Genomic DNA, 18,760 nt, shown 5'->3' with positions numbered 1-18,760 from the left:
TCCCCTGCCTCTCTCCACCAGATGTAACTTATCCTGAATTTTAAGTTTATTATTCCCCTTCTTTAAAACTATCATCCTAGAAAACAAATTATTTGGTTTTAGTTGAGTCTAATTTTTTAAAAAGTGTATCGTGTTGTGTTTTATTTTCTGGGACTTATCTTTTTACTCCATATCACACTGGAGTAATGTGTGTATTTCACAGTTGTGTGTAATTGTAATTATCCTTCATTCATTTTAACTTCTGTCAACATGATACAATCAGTTTATCCACTCTGTGTGCAGGCACTTGACAGACATGATTTCATTTAATCTTCACTACAGCCCTGTAACACAAGAGGGAACCACCTTCTACTCCTGTTCAGAGTGCCTCAACCTGTCCTTTCATGATCCCCATTTTAAAGGTGAAACTAAGGATTAGAAAGATTAGGTACCTTCATGAGGTTACATAGTTCACCAATAGTGACACTTAAATTTGGCCTCAGAGTTTAGGCCTTCTTTTGAAAAGAGAGACATATTGGCTGCCCCAGGCTTCTCGATCTCAGTAGAGCTGCACGCAGTGCTCCAATCTCTCCCTACTGTTTTCCCTCATAATTTCCCAATGCATCATGGGGCCAGCTAGCCCAGCCCCAGGACAAGGGCCTTAAGGCTTCTGGAGTTATCCTGGGCCCACTGCTCTATAGGGACCTACATGCCAACCTAGTTGGGTCTCATAAGTGGATGAGAAGGAGTGGAGAGTCTACTTGGGCAACATGAGAAATGATGGTGGAGCTGAGCTGTTGCTGAGCTGCCCTTTCCTCATGTCAGACTCTAGTATAGAGCCTAAACTCTGGGGGCCTCTGCTCAGTATGGCTTTTGGTACAGTTGTAGCCCTAGATAGAGCTTTAAAACCAGGATGGGACACAGGTCACCAGCTTATAAACCAGACCAACTCCAAGGCTTGAGTTATTATTCTCACCCAAAACCAGGTGTCCCTGGTGCCAGTCAAGGGATACAATTGATATCATGGTCAGAGCTTAGCACCTAGTACCCAGTATCACTGACCTGAAGCACTGCTCAGACCTGAGGTAGGTGTGAGTCCTTTTGTACAGGAGAAGAAGGGCAGGACTCCTCGTAAAACATGTGTACCTACTCCACCAACTTTTATGAGGCCCTGGAATGTTATTTGTTGTTGACCACTCAACCATCCCACCAACAAATGGATTTCTCTGAAGGGAACTGTAGCTGACCTCTTACTGTGAAACAATAAGACAAGGAGATGAGCTAAGAGGTAGGGTCTGTTTCTGCACATTTATCTCTGGTTATTAGACACTTTTAGAGGGAACATCTGTTTGTCCACTCTGGCTCCCATATTGCAGGCCCCATTTGAGGTCCAGCTTGGTCCCTTCTCTGACTGAATGGGGACTAAGTCATAAATTAGAGCCACAAGAGGGACCTGGAATATGAAGCCAGATAGGGCTTTGCTCATCTCACCAAAAAGGGCAATTGGGCTCCTCAGCTGACCAGCCTTCAAGTGAAAAGCAAAGACAATGGAGGTAGTTTTGAATGCACCTGGTGGTGCCCACTCCCAGCTGACCCCTTTATTACAAGGCATGTTCTGGGGACAGCGCAACTAGTCTGGGCAGGATGTGGGAGTCAAATCAAAGCACACAGCTCGAAAGTTCTTCCAAAATTCTATGAACCTGGGCTAGGTTCCATTATTTCATTTGTCCTTTGGTTTTAAACTTTGGATATTTGTTTTACAGGAGGAATATCTGTGTTTATAGCAGGACTTTCCATGTTATCGCACAGTATGTTCTTAGGAGATGTACACATTGGCTGACTCTCAGGACAATTGGCCAATTAATAACTGTACAAGAGGAAAAGCTGTTTTCTTGTTTAGTTTGTAAAGGTACTTATAAGAACATCAAATCAATACAATAATTGGTTAAAATATTTCTTTGTGTGTTTTTTTAGTATTTTTTAGAAAAACAGATATTTATTTTTTAAAATTTGAATAATGTATTTTATTGAATCCATCATATCCAAAATATCATTTTTCTTTATTAATTAAGGTATTACATATGTGTCCTTATCCCCCCATTACCTCCCTCACCCCCCACTCATACCCTCACTCCTCTGGTGTCTGTGTCCATTGGTTAGGCTTATATGCATGCATACAAGTCCTTTGGTTGATCTCTCCCCATTGCCCCCACCCTCCCCTACCTTGCCTTTGAGGTTTGATGGTTTGATTGATGCTTCTCTGTCTCTGGATCTGTTTTTGTTCATCAGTTTATATTGTTCATTATTTCCATATATGAGTGAGACCATATGATATTTATCTTTCTCTGACTGGCTTATTTCAGTTAGCATAATGCTCTCCAGTTCCATTCATGCTGTTGCAAATGGTAAGAATTCCTTATTTTTTACTGCAGCGTAGTATTCCATTGTGTAGATGTACCACAGTTTTCTAATCCACTCATCTGCTGATGGTCACTTAGGCTGTTTCCAAATCTTAGCTATGGTGAATTGTGCTGCTATGAACATAGAGATGCATATGTCCTTTCTGATTGGTGTTTCTGGTTTCTTGGGATATATTCCTAGAAGTGGGATCACTGGGTCAAATGGGAGTTCCATGTTTCGTTTTATTTTGAGGAAACTCCACACTGTTCTCCACAGTGGCTGCACCAGTCTGCATTCCCAGTGAAAATATGCCAGTGGATACTGTTTCTCTAGCCCACATTTCCAATTTAGTAGTCTGCTAGATATTTCTGCTTGGATATACCACTGAAACTTGAAACTCACCATGTGACCTCACAGTCCCTTTCTAGGTCTGAGAGTCTCTGAGTCCCTGCCTTACACTAAAAATATCCCTCTCCCCAACATACTCCTCCTGTTTCTATTGGTGCCCACAGCTCTTCAAGTTATGCAGCTTCAAAATTTCATAACTCTGAAGTCTGCTTTATTCACTGTTCGTCCTTGCTCTTCTTATCTCTCCCATTCTAGGCTCCAAAGACTTACCAAGGCAGCTCTACTTCTGGCAGCTTTTGAACTTGTCCCTTCTATTCTAAACAATCAGCCCTTGTGCCTTCATGATGCTTCTTGTATCCAAACCCTCCTCACCATTCCCAGCATCTATGACTTGGTCAAAATGCTCAGCATCTTCTACTTGGGCCCTGGCATAGTCTCATATCAAGATTCATTCATTTATAGTTCACTCTGCATAAGTTGCCATTTCAGTTTTTTATAAATCACAACTCATATCACCCTCCCACTCAAAAACTTTCATTGGATGCACCCCCCCCCCCCTCTCTCTCAGTAAAGAGAGTAAGATCTGATAAAAATGGCACTTTGCTTCTCTACATTAAAAGTTACAAACCTTTTCACATCTGATGTTCATGAACGCCCTTAAAGGCAGGCAGGATAGATATTATTCTCATTTTATAGATACAAAAACTGAGGCTCACAGAGGAGAACTAGGTTGCCCAAAGCTATAAGCACGTAAAGAATGTAGCCATTAATTGGACTCAGAGGAGTATCCTGATGCACGGTCAAAGACCAGGGAAGAGATCAAGTGAAGCTCCAGCCATCCTAAGGACCCCTTCGTCTTCCCACTTTATTGAGTGTGATGAAGATATTCTAAGCCAGCCGGGAGCACCTCATAACGGGTTATCAGTCAGGGACCTGGGAAGGTGGTGCTGTGTAATTACATGACCATTTTAAATTTGTGTCATTTTTTTTCCTTTCAGCCCCAGATACACATAGCATCATATGAGCACCAGGAACCTTCCCCTTCAAATTAAGTCATAACTCCAGGCCTCCTTTCAATTTGAACATTCAGTAGATTCTGGCTGCTCATAGCTCATCAAAAAACTCTGGGATCTAGGCCTAATTTCCCCCCTTTTCTCACACTTGGAACTGACCCCTTATATATTCATTCATTCATTCATTCATTCACTCACTTATACATCTGTCCATTGATTCATTATCCAGTAGACTTTTCTTGAGCACCAGATCCATACACTGCCATGGATCCCACTTCCTAGGATGCTTTCTGGTTCTTCAGTTCCAGGCTGAAGAATTCTGCAAAGTTCCCAATGGGCTAACGTGTTTTCTTTCCTAGGTAACATGTGTGCATTTTTAAAAATATATATTTTATTGATTTTTTACAGAGAGGAAGGGAGAGGAATAGAGAGTTAGAAACATCGATCAGCTGCCTCCTGGACGCCACCCACTGGGGACGTGCCCGCAACCAAGGCACATGCCCCTGACCAGAATCGAACCTGGGACCCTTCAGTCCGCAGGCCGACGCTCTGTCTACTGAGCCAAACTGGTTAGGGCACATGTGTGCATTTTAACAATGGGCTTCACCAAGAGAATATGAAGGCTTTATGAAAGAATGGTGGAGGTGGAAGGCATTTTTGGATACGAAGGGCCTTCTCCAAACAGAACTCATGTAAGACTTGGGGGTGATCTCTAATTTCCTAAGTTACACAGCCTTCCTTTGTTCTTCAGTGCCACGGAAAGGAAAGCCATGTTTGGTTTTCCCAATGATATTAGTGAAAGTTGTGTTGCGTAGGATCTTTGCCGCTTTCCCTTACTAAAGCTCAGCTAGGATGTTCTGAAGGGACCTCTCCAATGTTGACAATCAGAGTTTGAAGCAAGTGGATGTGGCAAGAGAAATCCTCGGGTCTTAATTACACTTGGGATTGTTAGATATTACACTTGGAAAAATAAGAACATTCAAGAGAATAAATATGTGCGGATCCCAGGAATATGAGGACTTCATATCCCCCTGCCTTCTCTTCTACCCTTACTTTGCATTCAATGGGTCCTGGCTGAGAGAGACTTCTGGGAGACCTCTGGGGTTGGTTTATCTCAGAGCCTAGCAGAGAGCCTGGCCTGGTCTGGCCTGGCAGAGGCGGAGGGTTGGTGAGCAAGGGTGTGGGTACATGAGGACAAATGACATGCTCCTCGGGATCAAATTATGTGACAAACTTTGCAAATTGTTTTTCCTTCCTACTTGGCAAATACAATCCCTGAGATCAGTTACCTATTTTTTTTAAGTGGCAAAATATTTCCTTTCACAAATTCTCCCTTTTCCCTTTGTCGCTCTAAATATAGTGTGTTCTTCTGGGGGTTTTGAAACATCAGACAAGTGAATCAAAACCCTCATTTTGCTTTCAAGAGGAATGAACCATATGAGAGAGATGATACATAATAAAGAATTCATTTATTTGTTCTCCCTCCCCTCCCCCAAGTTTAACAAAATAATTCAGATACTGATTTCCTTTAACTTGCAAAAAAAAAAAAATGTTTCCCAGAGTTCAGAGACCTTCAGAGACCTGCCACCAGCGTCAGTGCAGGTCCAGTTCCCGCGTGCTTCTGCTCACAGTCAGCTCCAGGACCAGCTCAGCGTATAATTACATCAATGCATATAGCTTGATTTTTTTCTACTATATGGAAACTTAATTGGAGTAGAAGAATAAATGAGAATTGCTTTACACAAATTAGAAGGTGATAGTTAATTCTCCTGGAGCAATCTTTAGATAACGGCTCAAGTCATAGACTGTGGTCGATTGCAGCTCTTTTAGTAACCCAGTGATATAGATCAGAAACATGTGGTATGTTTGAATGGACAGGTCAATCAATATTTGGGACTCAGCAATGAATTTTTCATAGTAATCAAAGAGTCGGTCTGAAAAATTCTGTAGGATATCTTTGAACTGCTGGTGGTAATCAGAAATGATTTCCTTCATTGCAGCAGTCCGGTTTTTAATTATTTCCTCAGCGCTGGTAAAAAGCTCCACAATCTTCTCTTGCCCTTTTCCATCTGCATCGACAAGAATGCTAAGATAGTTCTGGATTGCTTGCTGCACTAATTGCTCAGCTTCACTTGAGAGTTGGGAAGCCATGCCAGCAGCATTGACAGTGTATTTGGAATAGAAGTACGTAAGGGCATGTACTAACTTCTTGACCAGGTTGATTACCTTTTCTTCATATTCATAATATTTCAGTGTCCAGCTGACCACACTTGAATCAAGATATTCTTTGCGAAGAGCCTTTATGTACTGATGGAGCTGCTCTAACTCTTGAGACGCTTCTTGAAATTTGTTTTGAACAAGTTCATCTAACTCATCGAAGTCAAGGCCTAGGTTTTCTTTCAGGAATTGAGAAACATACTGAATACAACTGTCGAAGATGACCTTGATCTCGTGTTTGATGTTCTTAATGATAACAGTAAGTTTCTTCATCTTTAAGTGGTTAATTTCTTCTCTTATGTATTCGAAAACACCTTCTAAATATCTCTGAAGATCACCTAGTATTACTGTAGTTTTGTTTGATTTGAGAGCATTCAATACCCTTTGGACCATTTGTGAGAAAGAGTTCAACTGTTTCCCATACTCCAAGGTTACATTTGTTAGTTTAAGACTTCTTGAATCAAAAGGAAATTTAATCTTTAGGTCCTTGATTAATTCGGATTTCTCCATCAGGCCTTGGACATAGGAAAACAGTATTTCTAACCCATTATGGATATTTGAATGTACCTGCAGCAGTATCTTCCCTACTCCCCTCATGACCAAAGTAGAGAGTTCATCTGTAGTGTTCGTACTGGCTCTTCCTGGGAGCGGCAATCTTGTGCGCTGCAGGTATTCAGTGAGCCAGGCAATCACGTGCCTGACTGTTGTTTCGTATTCCCTAATAATATTTATTAGGATGTTAAGCACCTTATTTTGGAGTCTCTGGAGATCGATGTGGCCCTCTTGGTCCAACAGATCCTGGTACAGAATCTGGACCTTGTCATTCCACAGCTGGTAGGTTCTAGCAGCGCCTCTGGCCACCCTCTTGAATTCGAGTGTCTTGTTCACCTTGTCAATCAGAATCAGCGCTCCTTGGCAGGTCTCCTCAGCCTTGTTCTGCAGACCTCTTCTCAGTTTTAAAGAGGCCTCTCTCAGATTAAGTCCTGTGTACTCCTGGTGGCACTTGTTGACATAGTTATAAAGGGCCCCTGTTGCCTTGGGCACGTTGTCTTTTAGAGAACTGAGCAATTGAGACACTGCTTCCTTTTCCCAGTTAACTTTGATCTGAAATTTCTCATTAGATTCAGCGTACGGGTGCCTATACTCAATTTTGAATATGCTGAGGTTTTTATCTGGAGATGACTAAAACCAGAAAAAAAAGGATAAAAAGAACATGTTTTCAATTATCCTGATTACATAATATACTACACTAAAACTTCATTAGCAGTTAAAAGTAGAGATCAGAGGGTCTTTCACATTCTCAAGGGAATTTATCTTTCTTATGTCGGTTCATGTGTTTGTCTTACGGTTAAACAAGTCTACTGTTGTTAATTCCTCTTTATCACGCGCCTCAGAAAGGATAAAATTATGCATGGTATTTATACACAGTAACACTTAACATTAAGGCCTTCCCAGGACTGAAGATCAGAGGAGGAGCAGGGGGAGGAGAGAAAGGGGAGAAAGAGACTCGTCTATACCAACATGAAACGACTAATTCAGAGAAAAAAAAGTAGTAGCAAAAAAGGTTAATGTCCAGAGCCCATCCAGCAGAGATCTAGAATACCAGCATCAGGAGCCATTCATTTTTCCAAGCCTATGACAAACTTTAGTCATAGAATCTCATAGCTTCTTCTCATCTATGAAATTGAATGGCATCTTTGACTTGACCCCAGAGAGCTTGCAAAGTACAATGAGACCAATCTGGGATATCTCATCTGAAAATTCTCCAGAAGCCACTGTCTGGAAATGTACGCAGCATATGGCACAGTTTGCTCATGCCTCAGGTGGTGAGCCATAACCCTCCTCTTTCTATATTTGCCCAATAGTAGTAAAATAACTGGTGAAATGATGTCACAGGTATGTCTAATAATTAGAATCAATAAAAGACTCATTGTAATATTTCCAGAGAATAGTTCAACCTGCTCATTGTTGTGTTTCACCTAATCTGGGAAAGCCCTGAGAAAACATTTTGTACTGAATTATATTTATCTGCCCCAAATCTCTACTCCCCATTAGGTGAGACTCACCTGAGGGCGGTAGTAGAAATTGTATGTTATGGTAGTATTATCAGATCCCAAGTCCAAGACCACTGTGCCTATGGCTGGAGAGGCTGCTGAGTAGAAGACATTTTCATGTGCATGACAGTGTATATGGACATCAGTGAATACGGGGCTGGTGATGTCCAGGAGGACCTCTACTTTCCAGTCCCTGCAAGCAGAAAAGCAGATGAGCCATCATGAAAGGGATACAAAAGTGGCAAAAATCACAATGATCTGAAAAGGAATTAAGTTTCAATAAAAGTTCTATACGGATATTCTTGTAATTTGGCATCTTCTTTATATTCCACGCTGATGTCACGGTGTGTAAATGTTCCTTTAGCCTTGTAGACAAACATGCCATCTTCAATCTTGTATGTTCCAATACCTGTAAAGGAGAGATTTTTCATTTGATTAATAACTGTAGGACACAGACATTTTCACTGTGAAAAACAGGAGAAATCTATCTTAACTCAAATAGTATATATATTTGTGTGTGTATATATATATATATATATATATATGTGTGTGTGTGAAACATGCAGCCACATTTAAAAAAAAATAGGAGACATTATCAGTCCTAAAGTCATTACAGAAAATTCTATTTTCTTTGAATGTGTTCTTCTTAAATGTCAGTAGGTTTCTACGGGATGCTACATGTCGGTATAGACGAATCTCTTCTTTTAAATTTGCCTCTAGTCATATATAAATACATCATTATTGATTCACAACTCTCACTGAAAACATATAACTTATAGAATTCTTATACAGGAGGAGTCGGGACATTTCCTTACCTTTAAGGTCATATTCCAGGAACTGTATAATTGAGCTGCAGGTGGAATTCAGGTATGTTTCAACATGATCTTCTTTGTTTTTCAAGCCAGCATTCCAAGTAGCATTATACAAGGGAGAGGCCACTCCGAAACGTGCCGTCAGTGCTCCAAAGGAAGGGATGTAAATCCCAGAAGGTATAGAGAACTTAATGGAAGGAATCTCAATAGTCTGATCAGGCACGGTGATGTTTGGCAACCTGAAGTCTGCAATCTTGCCGGCCATCTCATTTAGATCCAAAACAGTAGCACCAACAGAAATACTGTTTGGGTACGTAAACTGGGGCATAGTTAACTGAAATCCAGGCACAGTTATCTCAAAAAAGGGAACTGAGGAGTCTTCTGGTCCAGAATACTTGGTTAACACATCAACTTCGGGGAATTTCACTTTGGGTAGTGCTGGTACATTGAGGGAAAATGGTGAAGTACTTAGCTTCTTGTAGATCTTAATTTCACTGAAGTCAAGTGTGTAGGATGGAACCTGGAGATCTGTAAATGGGACTTGGAATGCAGGTGTGAGAAGAACCGAGTTCAGATTATTTAGCCTCAGTCCAGGAATAACAAATTTATCAGCCAATTCTTGCACAGGGACAGAGAAAGTATAGCCCTTGGGGTTTTTGGTGTATACAAGGGCTGTTGAAGCATGAAAATACTGTTTCCTATCCTTACTGGTGGTTACATCCAGCTTAAAGAATTCCCATAAAGTCTTGTCATAAACAGGTAGGGCAATGCTGTCGAGGAACTTTAGGTACCCTTCTAAGGAACCTGCAATGTCAAGGCGTGTCTCGTCTTGGTCATTGGAGAGTTGTACGCCATTCTGGAGAGACAAGGAGTGAACCTGGACCTCACCTTTCCAGCTGGCCTTCTGGTTCTCAGGGTTGACATTCAGGGACATTTCCTGACCAAGGTGATTGAGATCAAGGAAGGAACTGAGCTGACTTGCATGGACCTGAGCAAGGGCTGACATTTTCCATGGGGAGAGTTCCAGGGTGGCTTTGCCTGAATGCTCTCCAGATGTTAAGGGGTATAGTAGCTGAAAGTGGTTTCTGGTGTTGTGTTCCCAGGTGGCATAAATGCGTTGGAGAGAGGCTTCTCCAGCAAAGCTTTCTTTTACTTCAAGGTTCCAGAGTCTCTCAACTTTGGAAGCCCCTTGTAGCTTCACCGAAGACCGAGTCCCCTTGGAATTTAAATAAGTGCTGACCTCACTGGCAATCATTCCTGAATATTCCCGTGAAAGGACTGAACCCTTGATATCTCCTTTGTTAGATAATTCAATGGAAAAGTAAGAAGTGAGGCTTTCTAAGCTGAATTTGTGGTTGACTGTCCCTGTAGCAGTAGAGTACAGTTTGGTAGAATTGAAATCATACTTTAATTCAATGGAAGAAGAGACAGTAGGTTTTGACTTGGTATTGCCATTCAGTTCTTGCTTGAAATTCATCCTCAGAATTGGAATTTGAACGTTTGCTGTTGTTGTCACTGAAGCTTCCATGGTTTTCTTGGTTAAGCTAATGGTACTATCATGATTGCCTTCCACATATTTGTTACTCAGAGACAAAGCTGTGGCTAACTTCAACCCTCTTTTCCTTGTCAAACTCGAGGAGCCCTCTAATTTGTACTGCAGTGCATCAATAACTGAAGAGGAGGAAGAAAGGAAGTGAGCAACAATATCTGATTGGTTATAAAGTCCAACATTTGTATTCAGTGTAATGACACTTGATTTAAAGGAAAAATCATAGGTAATATTGCCCATGGCTGGAATTAAAATGTTTGGGATACTTAATACCTTCAATTCTGGAAGAGAAAACTTGAGAAAATTCCTAGGGATGTTAAGGGCTGGCAGCTCTAGAGATGGCAGGACTATTGCATAGGAGGGCACATAGAAGCCAGAATCTGGGGTGGTGAGGTTGGGGGTCCTGATCTCAAAGCCAAATGTCCACATCTTTGCTGTGAATGGAGATAGTTCAGTGTTGACTACTGGAATAGTATATCCAGGAATTTGAAGGGTCATGGGTTCCTTGTTCAGAGATTTTTCAACCATATACTTATTAAGCTTAATTTTTGCTTCATTGTAGGATTTGGTAAAAAGATTTAATGCCTTGCCTCTGACTTTCTCAAAATGCCTGTTGAAGGAATTGATGTTCTGATTGATAAACACATAAAATACATCCAAAGGAATTGGGATGGAATGTTTGTCTTTGTTTTTCTTATACTGAGCCTTTACACTTAAATCAAATGATTGCTTTGTTGTTTTCAAGAATTCCTTCAAGCCCGTTTTTTCCCATAAGGAGAAATCTTTCACCTGGGGAATTTTGAATCCTGTATAAGGTAGAGTCATTTCAGGAATTGTTAAAGGACTGTTTAGGAAATCCAGGTTGGCTTCTCCACTTATTCCTATATGGGCGTCGGTGCTGTTCTCATTGTTTCCAGCAGAGAAATTTTGATTGTACTTATACTGATTGAACCTGGCACCGGCTTGCCAACTTGCTTGCTGGGCATTGGGGCTCAGGAACAGTGCATAATTATTCAGGAAGTCTATTTTCCCTGTCAATTTTAATGGAAAAATAACTTTCAGATTTCCTTCATTGTTTGTGGATGCAGTAATCTCAAATGGAATTGCTGAAAAGAAAAGAGAATTTTTCAAATTTCCACTAACTTTTCCATTTAGTTGAGCATCATGGTTGCCAGTTACCTCTACCTTCCTTTCACTAAGCTGTGCTGTGCCTTTAGCAGTAAGAATACTGTGGCCCACATGCTGGGATTCAACTTGTGACTGGATTTCCAATTGATAATAGTTAAGAAAGCCAGATTCATAAGCCAAGGTTTGGTTTACTCTCAGGTGTTTGCTATTGATCTTATTAGAAAATTCAAAGGAAGTGAGGAGTCCTCTCATAGTGAAACTAATTTGTGATTCACGTGTTCCCTCATCTGAGAATTTGGGGCAGGCCACTTTCCATGATGCTCTCCCAGAAGAAGTCCATGCTATCTTTTCAGAGTCCCACAGGGTCTTGATTTCATCGTGTAGGTCAGCCTGACTGGAGAAGTCCAATTTGGGGATGTTCAATTTGTGAAAGTACTTTGTGTTGCTGTCCAGGGTAATCTGATTGTTTATCTTGATTAGCACACCATTACTAAGCTCCATTGTGTTTTTTTCTGTTTGCAAACCTGCCACTGTGTTTGATTTCCCCTCAAAAGTATTTTCAAAAAATAGCACTTCGCTCTTATGCTCCGTGTTCAGGTACTTGCTGGAGAAACTCACAGATTCCTTCAGAACAAGTGGTTTCATCTTAGGGTACGAAAGTTGTGCATTTGCTTGAAGATCAAATTTGAGAACTTCGAATTTGGAGTGTCCTTTGGCAGTGATGGAAGCCGTAATCCCTGCCTCATTCACGGATGTCGTTACATTGTGAATGTCAGCATTCGCATCTAACGTGAAAAGGGGAGATTGGATTTTCAAAACGCTATGCAGCTTGCCGAAAGTAGGTACTTCAATTGTCTGTGAGATTTTGGGAAGCTGGAATTCTGGTATGTGAAGGTCAGGAATTTGAAAAGCTTTAAGGTCAAGCTTTGGGATTACGAATTCTGGAATTGTGATTTCTGATACATGGAAGTCTGGCAGAGTGATTCTAGCAAGAATGGTGTCCGTGTCCATCAGATCCTTCAGGTATACTTCTGGAACTGGCCACTGCAGTTCACTGTTCAGCATCTGGTCAATGATTCTGATGATCTTTGCTTTTATTTCTACCAAGTCAATTGTGAAGGAAGGAATGTGGAAGGTGTTGAGGACAGTAAATTCTGGTGTGGAAAACCTGGATGGGACTTTTATATCTTCTAACTTTTTGAAATTTATCTGAACTGATGGAACCTTCAAATCTGTCAGGGGAACTATGAACTCAGGAGTCTGATACGTAGCTTCCTGAAGGGCCCGGAGACTGACTTCAAAGGAAGGTATGGTCACAAAGATGGTTTGGATTTCAGGAACAATGAACCCTTGTTCTACCAATGCTTTCAGATTTTCAGCCCAGTCTTGCATAGAATACTGTTCTGCAAAATCATTGAGGTTCTTAACAGCAAGATTCCACAAGTTAGAAATACAAGAAACAATTGTTTTGTAAATTTGGCCTACTTGGGGCAGGAATTGCTGAACTTTCTGTTGAAGGTCCATCCGATACATTTGGTCTCGTATATCTTCTAGGGTCTCTTGGAATTTGGCTTTCATGTGATTTAAAGATGGTGACCTTAAAGCCTCCTGTAACCAATCTATGAATAAAGTTATTTTGGTGCTGTTTAGGTTTTCCAGATGGACAGAGACCGCAGCCTTGATGTCCTCCACAAACAGTTTTAGTGCTTTAGCTTTCTGTGGAAGGTCCAGAGCCTGGATTTCCTCATTGATACTCCGAGTCACCTCACGGATTTTGTTATTGGTCTCATCTATGAACCAGTGGTAATCAAATGATCTTAATTTATTTATCCTGTCAAGGAATCTGTTTACTTCTTTAATGAAATTTTTAAAAGACCATGCTTTAAGCTGAGTGACAGCATCATCAATAAACCCAACCAGTTTCTCAAAGTGATCTTTTATCCCAACTTGTTTTAAGACATTGCCCAACTTCTGAAGAGTCTCCTTCAACTTATATTTTTGGGCCAACTGTACTGATTTATCCATTAAAATCTGGATGTGCTGCTCTATTTTATACCTATTAATTAGCTTGTGAACCATGGTTCTAAAAGCATTGATTTTCTTAGTTACTTCAAAATCTTCAATGAGCTTTCCAACATAGTTTTTGACATGTTCAATCATTTGCTTTATTTTTTGAAATGAAATTGCAGCCCTCAACTGATCTAAAAGCACTCTGACATCAATAGCTTCAATCTGTTGTTTTAACTTTTCTGCAAGGTGCTGCATGTCAAAATTCTGAATTTGTGTCTTGAGCTGTTGCAATTTTTCTTGTACCTGGATAATGATTTGATACCTATCAGTCACATTTTGAATCCAAGACACTGTATTACTTCCCACTTTGTTAAAATCAATCTTTTCAATAAATAAATGTAAATTATGGATTACTTTTACTAAAGTTACACGGATACGATAACGTTTATCAAGAATGTTCAAGTTTTTAATGATTTGATCAATAATCTTAGCAATAGCTGCTTTAACATCATAATTATCTTTAATATACTGATCAACTTGTATCACATATGTTTGTAGTTGAGATAGTGTTTCATTAAAGTTGATTTGGGCATTGTCCAATGCCATTTTTAGATCATTTTCTGTAATTCCATAATTTTTTATGAAAGCAGTCAGTTTCTCCTTGGCTCTTGAAACTTGTGTCTCCCAGTTGACTTCATTCAGCTGGACATTAACTTTCTCTGAGAATTTGTCCAAGGCTGCTCTGTATTTCGTCACGAACTGATCAATATCGATATGTTTCAATTCTCTCTGTATGGCTTCCAATGCAGTTATAATTATTATTCTACTCTTCTCAAAATGTTCTGGCAGGAGGTTAAAGAATGGGAGGTTGATGGTGTGGACATCTTGGTTCTTGTCATATTTTACAGAAGCAACCATTGTGAATTCCTGGGGCTGGTCAATAGTATCCTTTATCTCCAAAGCATCAATTACATTGACAGGATCTCGGACTAAAAATGGCACTTCAATCGGGGAGTCTAGCATGGTGAGGTCGGCCAGGGCGCGCCCAGTAAGGTCCATACCGACTTTGTCTTTGGTATTGTAAGCATCAAACTCCTGGGTGTATTCATTTTTGTTCACCTGGGTCTTAAGTTTCCAGGTGGCTGTCTGTTCAGCTGGAGTGAGCAGGGCGCCGACTTTGTTATCAAGAGCAGTGCTGACGCTCCTTTTGGACATGAGATGGTGACTGGTGGATCCTTTGTAATCATGAGAGAAGGTTAGGGCCAGAGGTTCTGCTTTCAAGAGGAATTTGCTGTACAGTTGCCCAGTGTGTTCTCCCCAGAGAACCAGTTTCCCGTTGCTGTTTGTATGTACATCAACGGTCACTGTAAACGGGGCCATCACAGAGTGGAAAACGTTGCTGAAATGCAGTGAGTCCGAGTTGTAGCTTGTACTGATGTCAGTGGTAGAAGCTAGCCCGGCGATGTTTGTGCTGAGCCGATGGCTGAACTCTGTGTTCTGCACTTTAGCTACGGTGTCTGCTTTGTAGCTTGCTGACAGGTCTGCGTAAGAAAGGGTGTAGATGTGTTTTATTTCATCATTTCGGTAGGCACCTTTTATGTTCCCACCTACATTCAGCTTCAGGGGTTCTAGCCGTAATTTCGCATGGTTGGTCAGATCCAGATCATTGAATTCCAGGTCATTGTTTAAAGTAGTTACAAGAGAATAGGGCTGTAGTTGTAAATTAAATGTTTGCTTATATGACTTGTCGGAGCTATAAATGTTGTCCAGTTTTGAAGAGAAGTCTAGTGATAACCCTGCCATGTTCAGACTGTGTGTGTGGTGGAGTTTCATTTCAGCATATGAGCCCATCATGTCATTTGAAAGCTTAAGTCCCTCCTGGTTAATTTTGAAGTTGAAAATATTTTTGCTGTCGACACCCAGAATCATGGCTTGATAGGCACTTCCCAGTGACACCTCCGTGAGGGCAGCTTTTCCATCTAGACTGAATTTTGCATTGTGTTCCCTGAAGCGACCATTTGTTGTTAATTTCACAGATGCCCCAGAGAGCCCAAGGGCTGCATTCAGCTCATTCTCCAACATCAGGGGACTATACTTCAAGTTGGTCGTTGTGCTGGTAGACATTCCATCTCGGGCAATCCTTAGTGTTGCTTTGTGAGCACCAGTATTAATTTTGTCAGTGCCCAAGATTTCAGCATTTAGTTCAAGACCATGAGAATTCATGGATCCAGAAAGCTGGGTGAAGAACCTCAGTGACCTGTAGTCAGCCTGATACACAGAACTCAGCGATGCCTTTTGTGTAGAGAAGGCCAGTTCTACTTTGTTGGAAGTGGTAAAGTCCTGGTACTGCCCGTTGGTGTCAGATTTCACAGTCAGCTCGTAGTTCTCATATTTCAGGGAAGCAGTGTTTTTAATGATGCCATCTTGCAGATCTGAGCTGGAGGTGAGGGAGAATGTTCCATCTTCATATCTTCCTATTATCTGATTAGTGCCCTGGAGGTAGGTGGAGTTAAACCTCAGGTTGGACTCTCCCGTTCGCTGGCCAGAGGCAGGATCCTTTTGATAAGACAGGCCATATGCCCCGTTAGCATAGAATGAAGAGACTCTGAACTGCCCATCAATCTTGACTTCCTTGATGTACAACTGCTCCTTCTGTTTGGAGTCCAAGTGCACGGAAGCGGACATCTGTGGTCCCCAGGGACTAGATGCATCGAATGTTAGCAAACCCTTGGAGGCTGGATTGTTTCCCATCTTTTCTACATGGCTGAATTTGACATTCGAATCCAGAAGTTTGTGGTGTAGGGATCCACCGCATGATAACGTGAACGTATTCCTGTGGTCGTATGTTGTTTCTCCAGAACCTAACACAAAAATTAAATCACACGGATTAAATTAGGCTATACATTTCCAGAACAATTTCTGTGTTGTCAGACTTTCAATAATAAAACCCCATTGATCTGGGTCAATTGTGTAACAGTCTCCTCCATCTCTACTATAAAGATAAAATCTGATAGCAATAAGTATTCCCACAGGAAGACTTCTCTGACCACTAACGACGTTGCTGGGTTTCATTATTAAGTGCTTTCTCTGTACCTTATTCTTATACATGATACCCTATCATAGTACCTCTTACAGTGAATTTTAATTGCCAGTTTACCTGTTTTCTCTGTTACTGCCTAGTAGACTACTTAGTATATTTTATATGTTTAATAAATATTTTTATTGGTTGAATAAATGAATGAATAAATGAATAGACATCCAAGTAGCAAGAAAAATATTTGTAAAAAGCCTAACTCTTTTTCTCCCTGTAGGAGGCTATCCCATCAGAGCCTGCAATGAATTAGCCCTGTGCACCCTCTACCCAAGTATGACCCACCTTGTACACTGTAGGACAGCAGGTCAACCGCAGAGTCAGCCTTCATGTGGTACCGAGCCTGAAGGCTAAAGTGGTCTGTGCTGGTGTTGCCACCAGTGTAGGAGGCGGACCAGTTGTACAAGTTGCTGTAGATATTTGTGGAGAGGTCAAGAACACCCAAGTGAGGCACCCGCAGTTCATACAACTTGGGAATGGTAAAACTGGGGAGTTGGAACTCTTGAGAAGGCTGGTAGAATCCCAAAAATGGCAAGCTAATGACTGGTGTCCGAACAGTCTCCAACATCTTTAGATCTTTGGAGGATTTGCCACCCAAAGGCAAAGGAATCTCAATTTTCACACTGTTCTTGTTGAAGGTGTATTTGACCCGGCCATCACTGAAATAAAGAACAAAGATAATGTCCACAATCAGACATCAAGAACTCTGCAGCTCAGCCACGCACTGTGGAAAGGCCCATGTGACACAGGCCCTTTGTTTTCTTAACCCTGAAGATCATACAGAGAAGAGTCGATCTAGGAAAGACTATTGCCTATACAGCTCATACTCAGATTTTTAATTTTACTTCCATGAAATAAAGCAAAGCATTACGTGCATTTCCGTAAATATAAAGGTGGCCCGAGAAATTGGGAATCTGACTTCCCTATGAGGATGAAGCCATATTGCTAAAGTGAAATACTCTCTCGGAATGCTGCCTCTCTTCAGTGTTCAGTGACTGCTCCTACCCTTCCGAGCTCAACGGCAAACTTATAGTCAGCAATTCTGCTAGACACTCTTGAATTCTTCACAGTCAACCAATTATGAGTATATCCTGATCCTGAACAAAGGGGGAATTCACTTATAATGGAGGAAAACTGAATGGCTTTCAAGTTCAGGTTGCAGTGAATAAAATATATTAGGGTGAAATTACTAGAATCCTCAGTTATTGCTAAGCTTCTTTCTGACTGGATTGGCATTCACATTCTGACTTCATGTTTAATAATGCAAAAATGCCACAGTGTTGATGCTTCAGTTATTAATCTCCTTAAAGTGCTTAAATTATTTTCCTTAAAAATGTGAATTAGAGTCTAAATCATGCTAAGTAAAATCTTCCATTTACTTTGTGTGGTTCAAGAAATCAAGAAATTTTTCTATTTACAATAAATAGCTAAGATCTGGAAACAGTCCAAGTGCCCATCAATAGATGAGTGGATTAAAAAACTGTGATACATTTACACAATGGAATACTATGTGGCTATTAAAAAAAAAGAAAGAAGGATCTTTTAACCTTTGGGACAGCATGGAGGGACCTGGAGAGTATTTTGCTAAGTGAAATAACCAGTCAATGACAAGTATCACATGGTCTCACTTATATGTGGAATCGAACGAACAAAATAAACGGAGGAACAAAATAGGTCCAGAGGTATAGAAGCATGGAACAAACTGACAGATATCAGAGGGGGAGGAGGATGGGAAGAGATTAACCAAAGAACTTATATGCATACATGCATAACCCATAGATACAGACAATAGTTTGGTAAAGGCCTCGGGTAGGACAGGAGCTGGGGATGGGGGGAGGCTAAGAGGGATAAAGGGAGACATCTGTAGTACTGTCAATAATAATAAATGGCCCTAGCTGGTTTGGCTCAGTGGATAGAGCATTGGCCTGCGGACTGAAGGATCCCAGGTTTGATTCTGGTTAAGGGCACATGCCCGGGTTGCGGACTCAGTCCCTGGTAGGAGGCATGCAAGAGGTGGCCGATTAATGATTCTCTCTCATCATTGATGTTTATGTCTCTCTCTCCTCCCTTTCTCTCTGAAATCAATAAAAATATATTTAAAATAAAGAAAAATAATTTAAAAAATGGAAAAAAGAAAATTTTCTTTTTTTTTTTTAAAT

General features: G+C 40.9%; 1 protein-coding gene across 1 annotated transcript in view; it reads right to left on the bottom strand.

The window, feature by feature from the left end:
* Positions 1 to 5,190: 5,190 nt before the first annotated feature.
* The window catches only part of APOB (apolipoprotein B), a 37,382-nt gene continuing 23,812 nt past the window's right edge, over positions 5,191 to 18,760 (bottom strand). The window contains exons 25-29 of the mRNA XM_023756429.1: positions 16,887 to 17,260; positions 8,827 to 16,371; positions 8,306 to 8,420; positions 8,024 to 8,204; positions 5,191 to 7,139 (exon numbers count right to left, since the gene is read on the bottom strand). Of these exons, the coding sequence (XP_023612197.1) occupies positions 5,487 to 7,139; positions 8,024 to 8,204; positions 8,306 to 8,420; positions 8,827 to 16,371; positions 16,887 to 17,260 (9,868 nt within the window). The 3' untranslated portion in view covers positions 5,191 to 5,486. The remainder of the gene's footprint in view (positions 7,140 to 8,023; positions 8,205 to 8,305; positions 8,421 to 8,826; positions 16,372 to 16,886; positions 17,261 to 18,760) is intronic.

Source organism: Myotis lucifugus, unplaced genomic scaffold (assembly GCF_000147115.1).
Source record: "Myotis lucifugus unplaced genomic scaffold, Myoluc2.0 scaffold_94, whole genome shotgun sequence".
NCBI classification, from domain to species: Eukaryota; Metazoa; Chordata; class Mammalia; order Chiroptera; family Vespertilionidae; genus Myotis; species Myotis lucifugus.
Note: the sequence above shows the minus strand (reverse complement) of the source record. Positions and strands in the feature narration are given on the sequence as shown.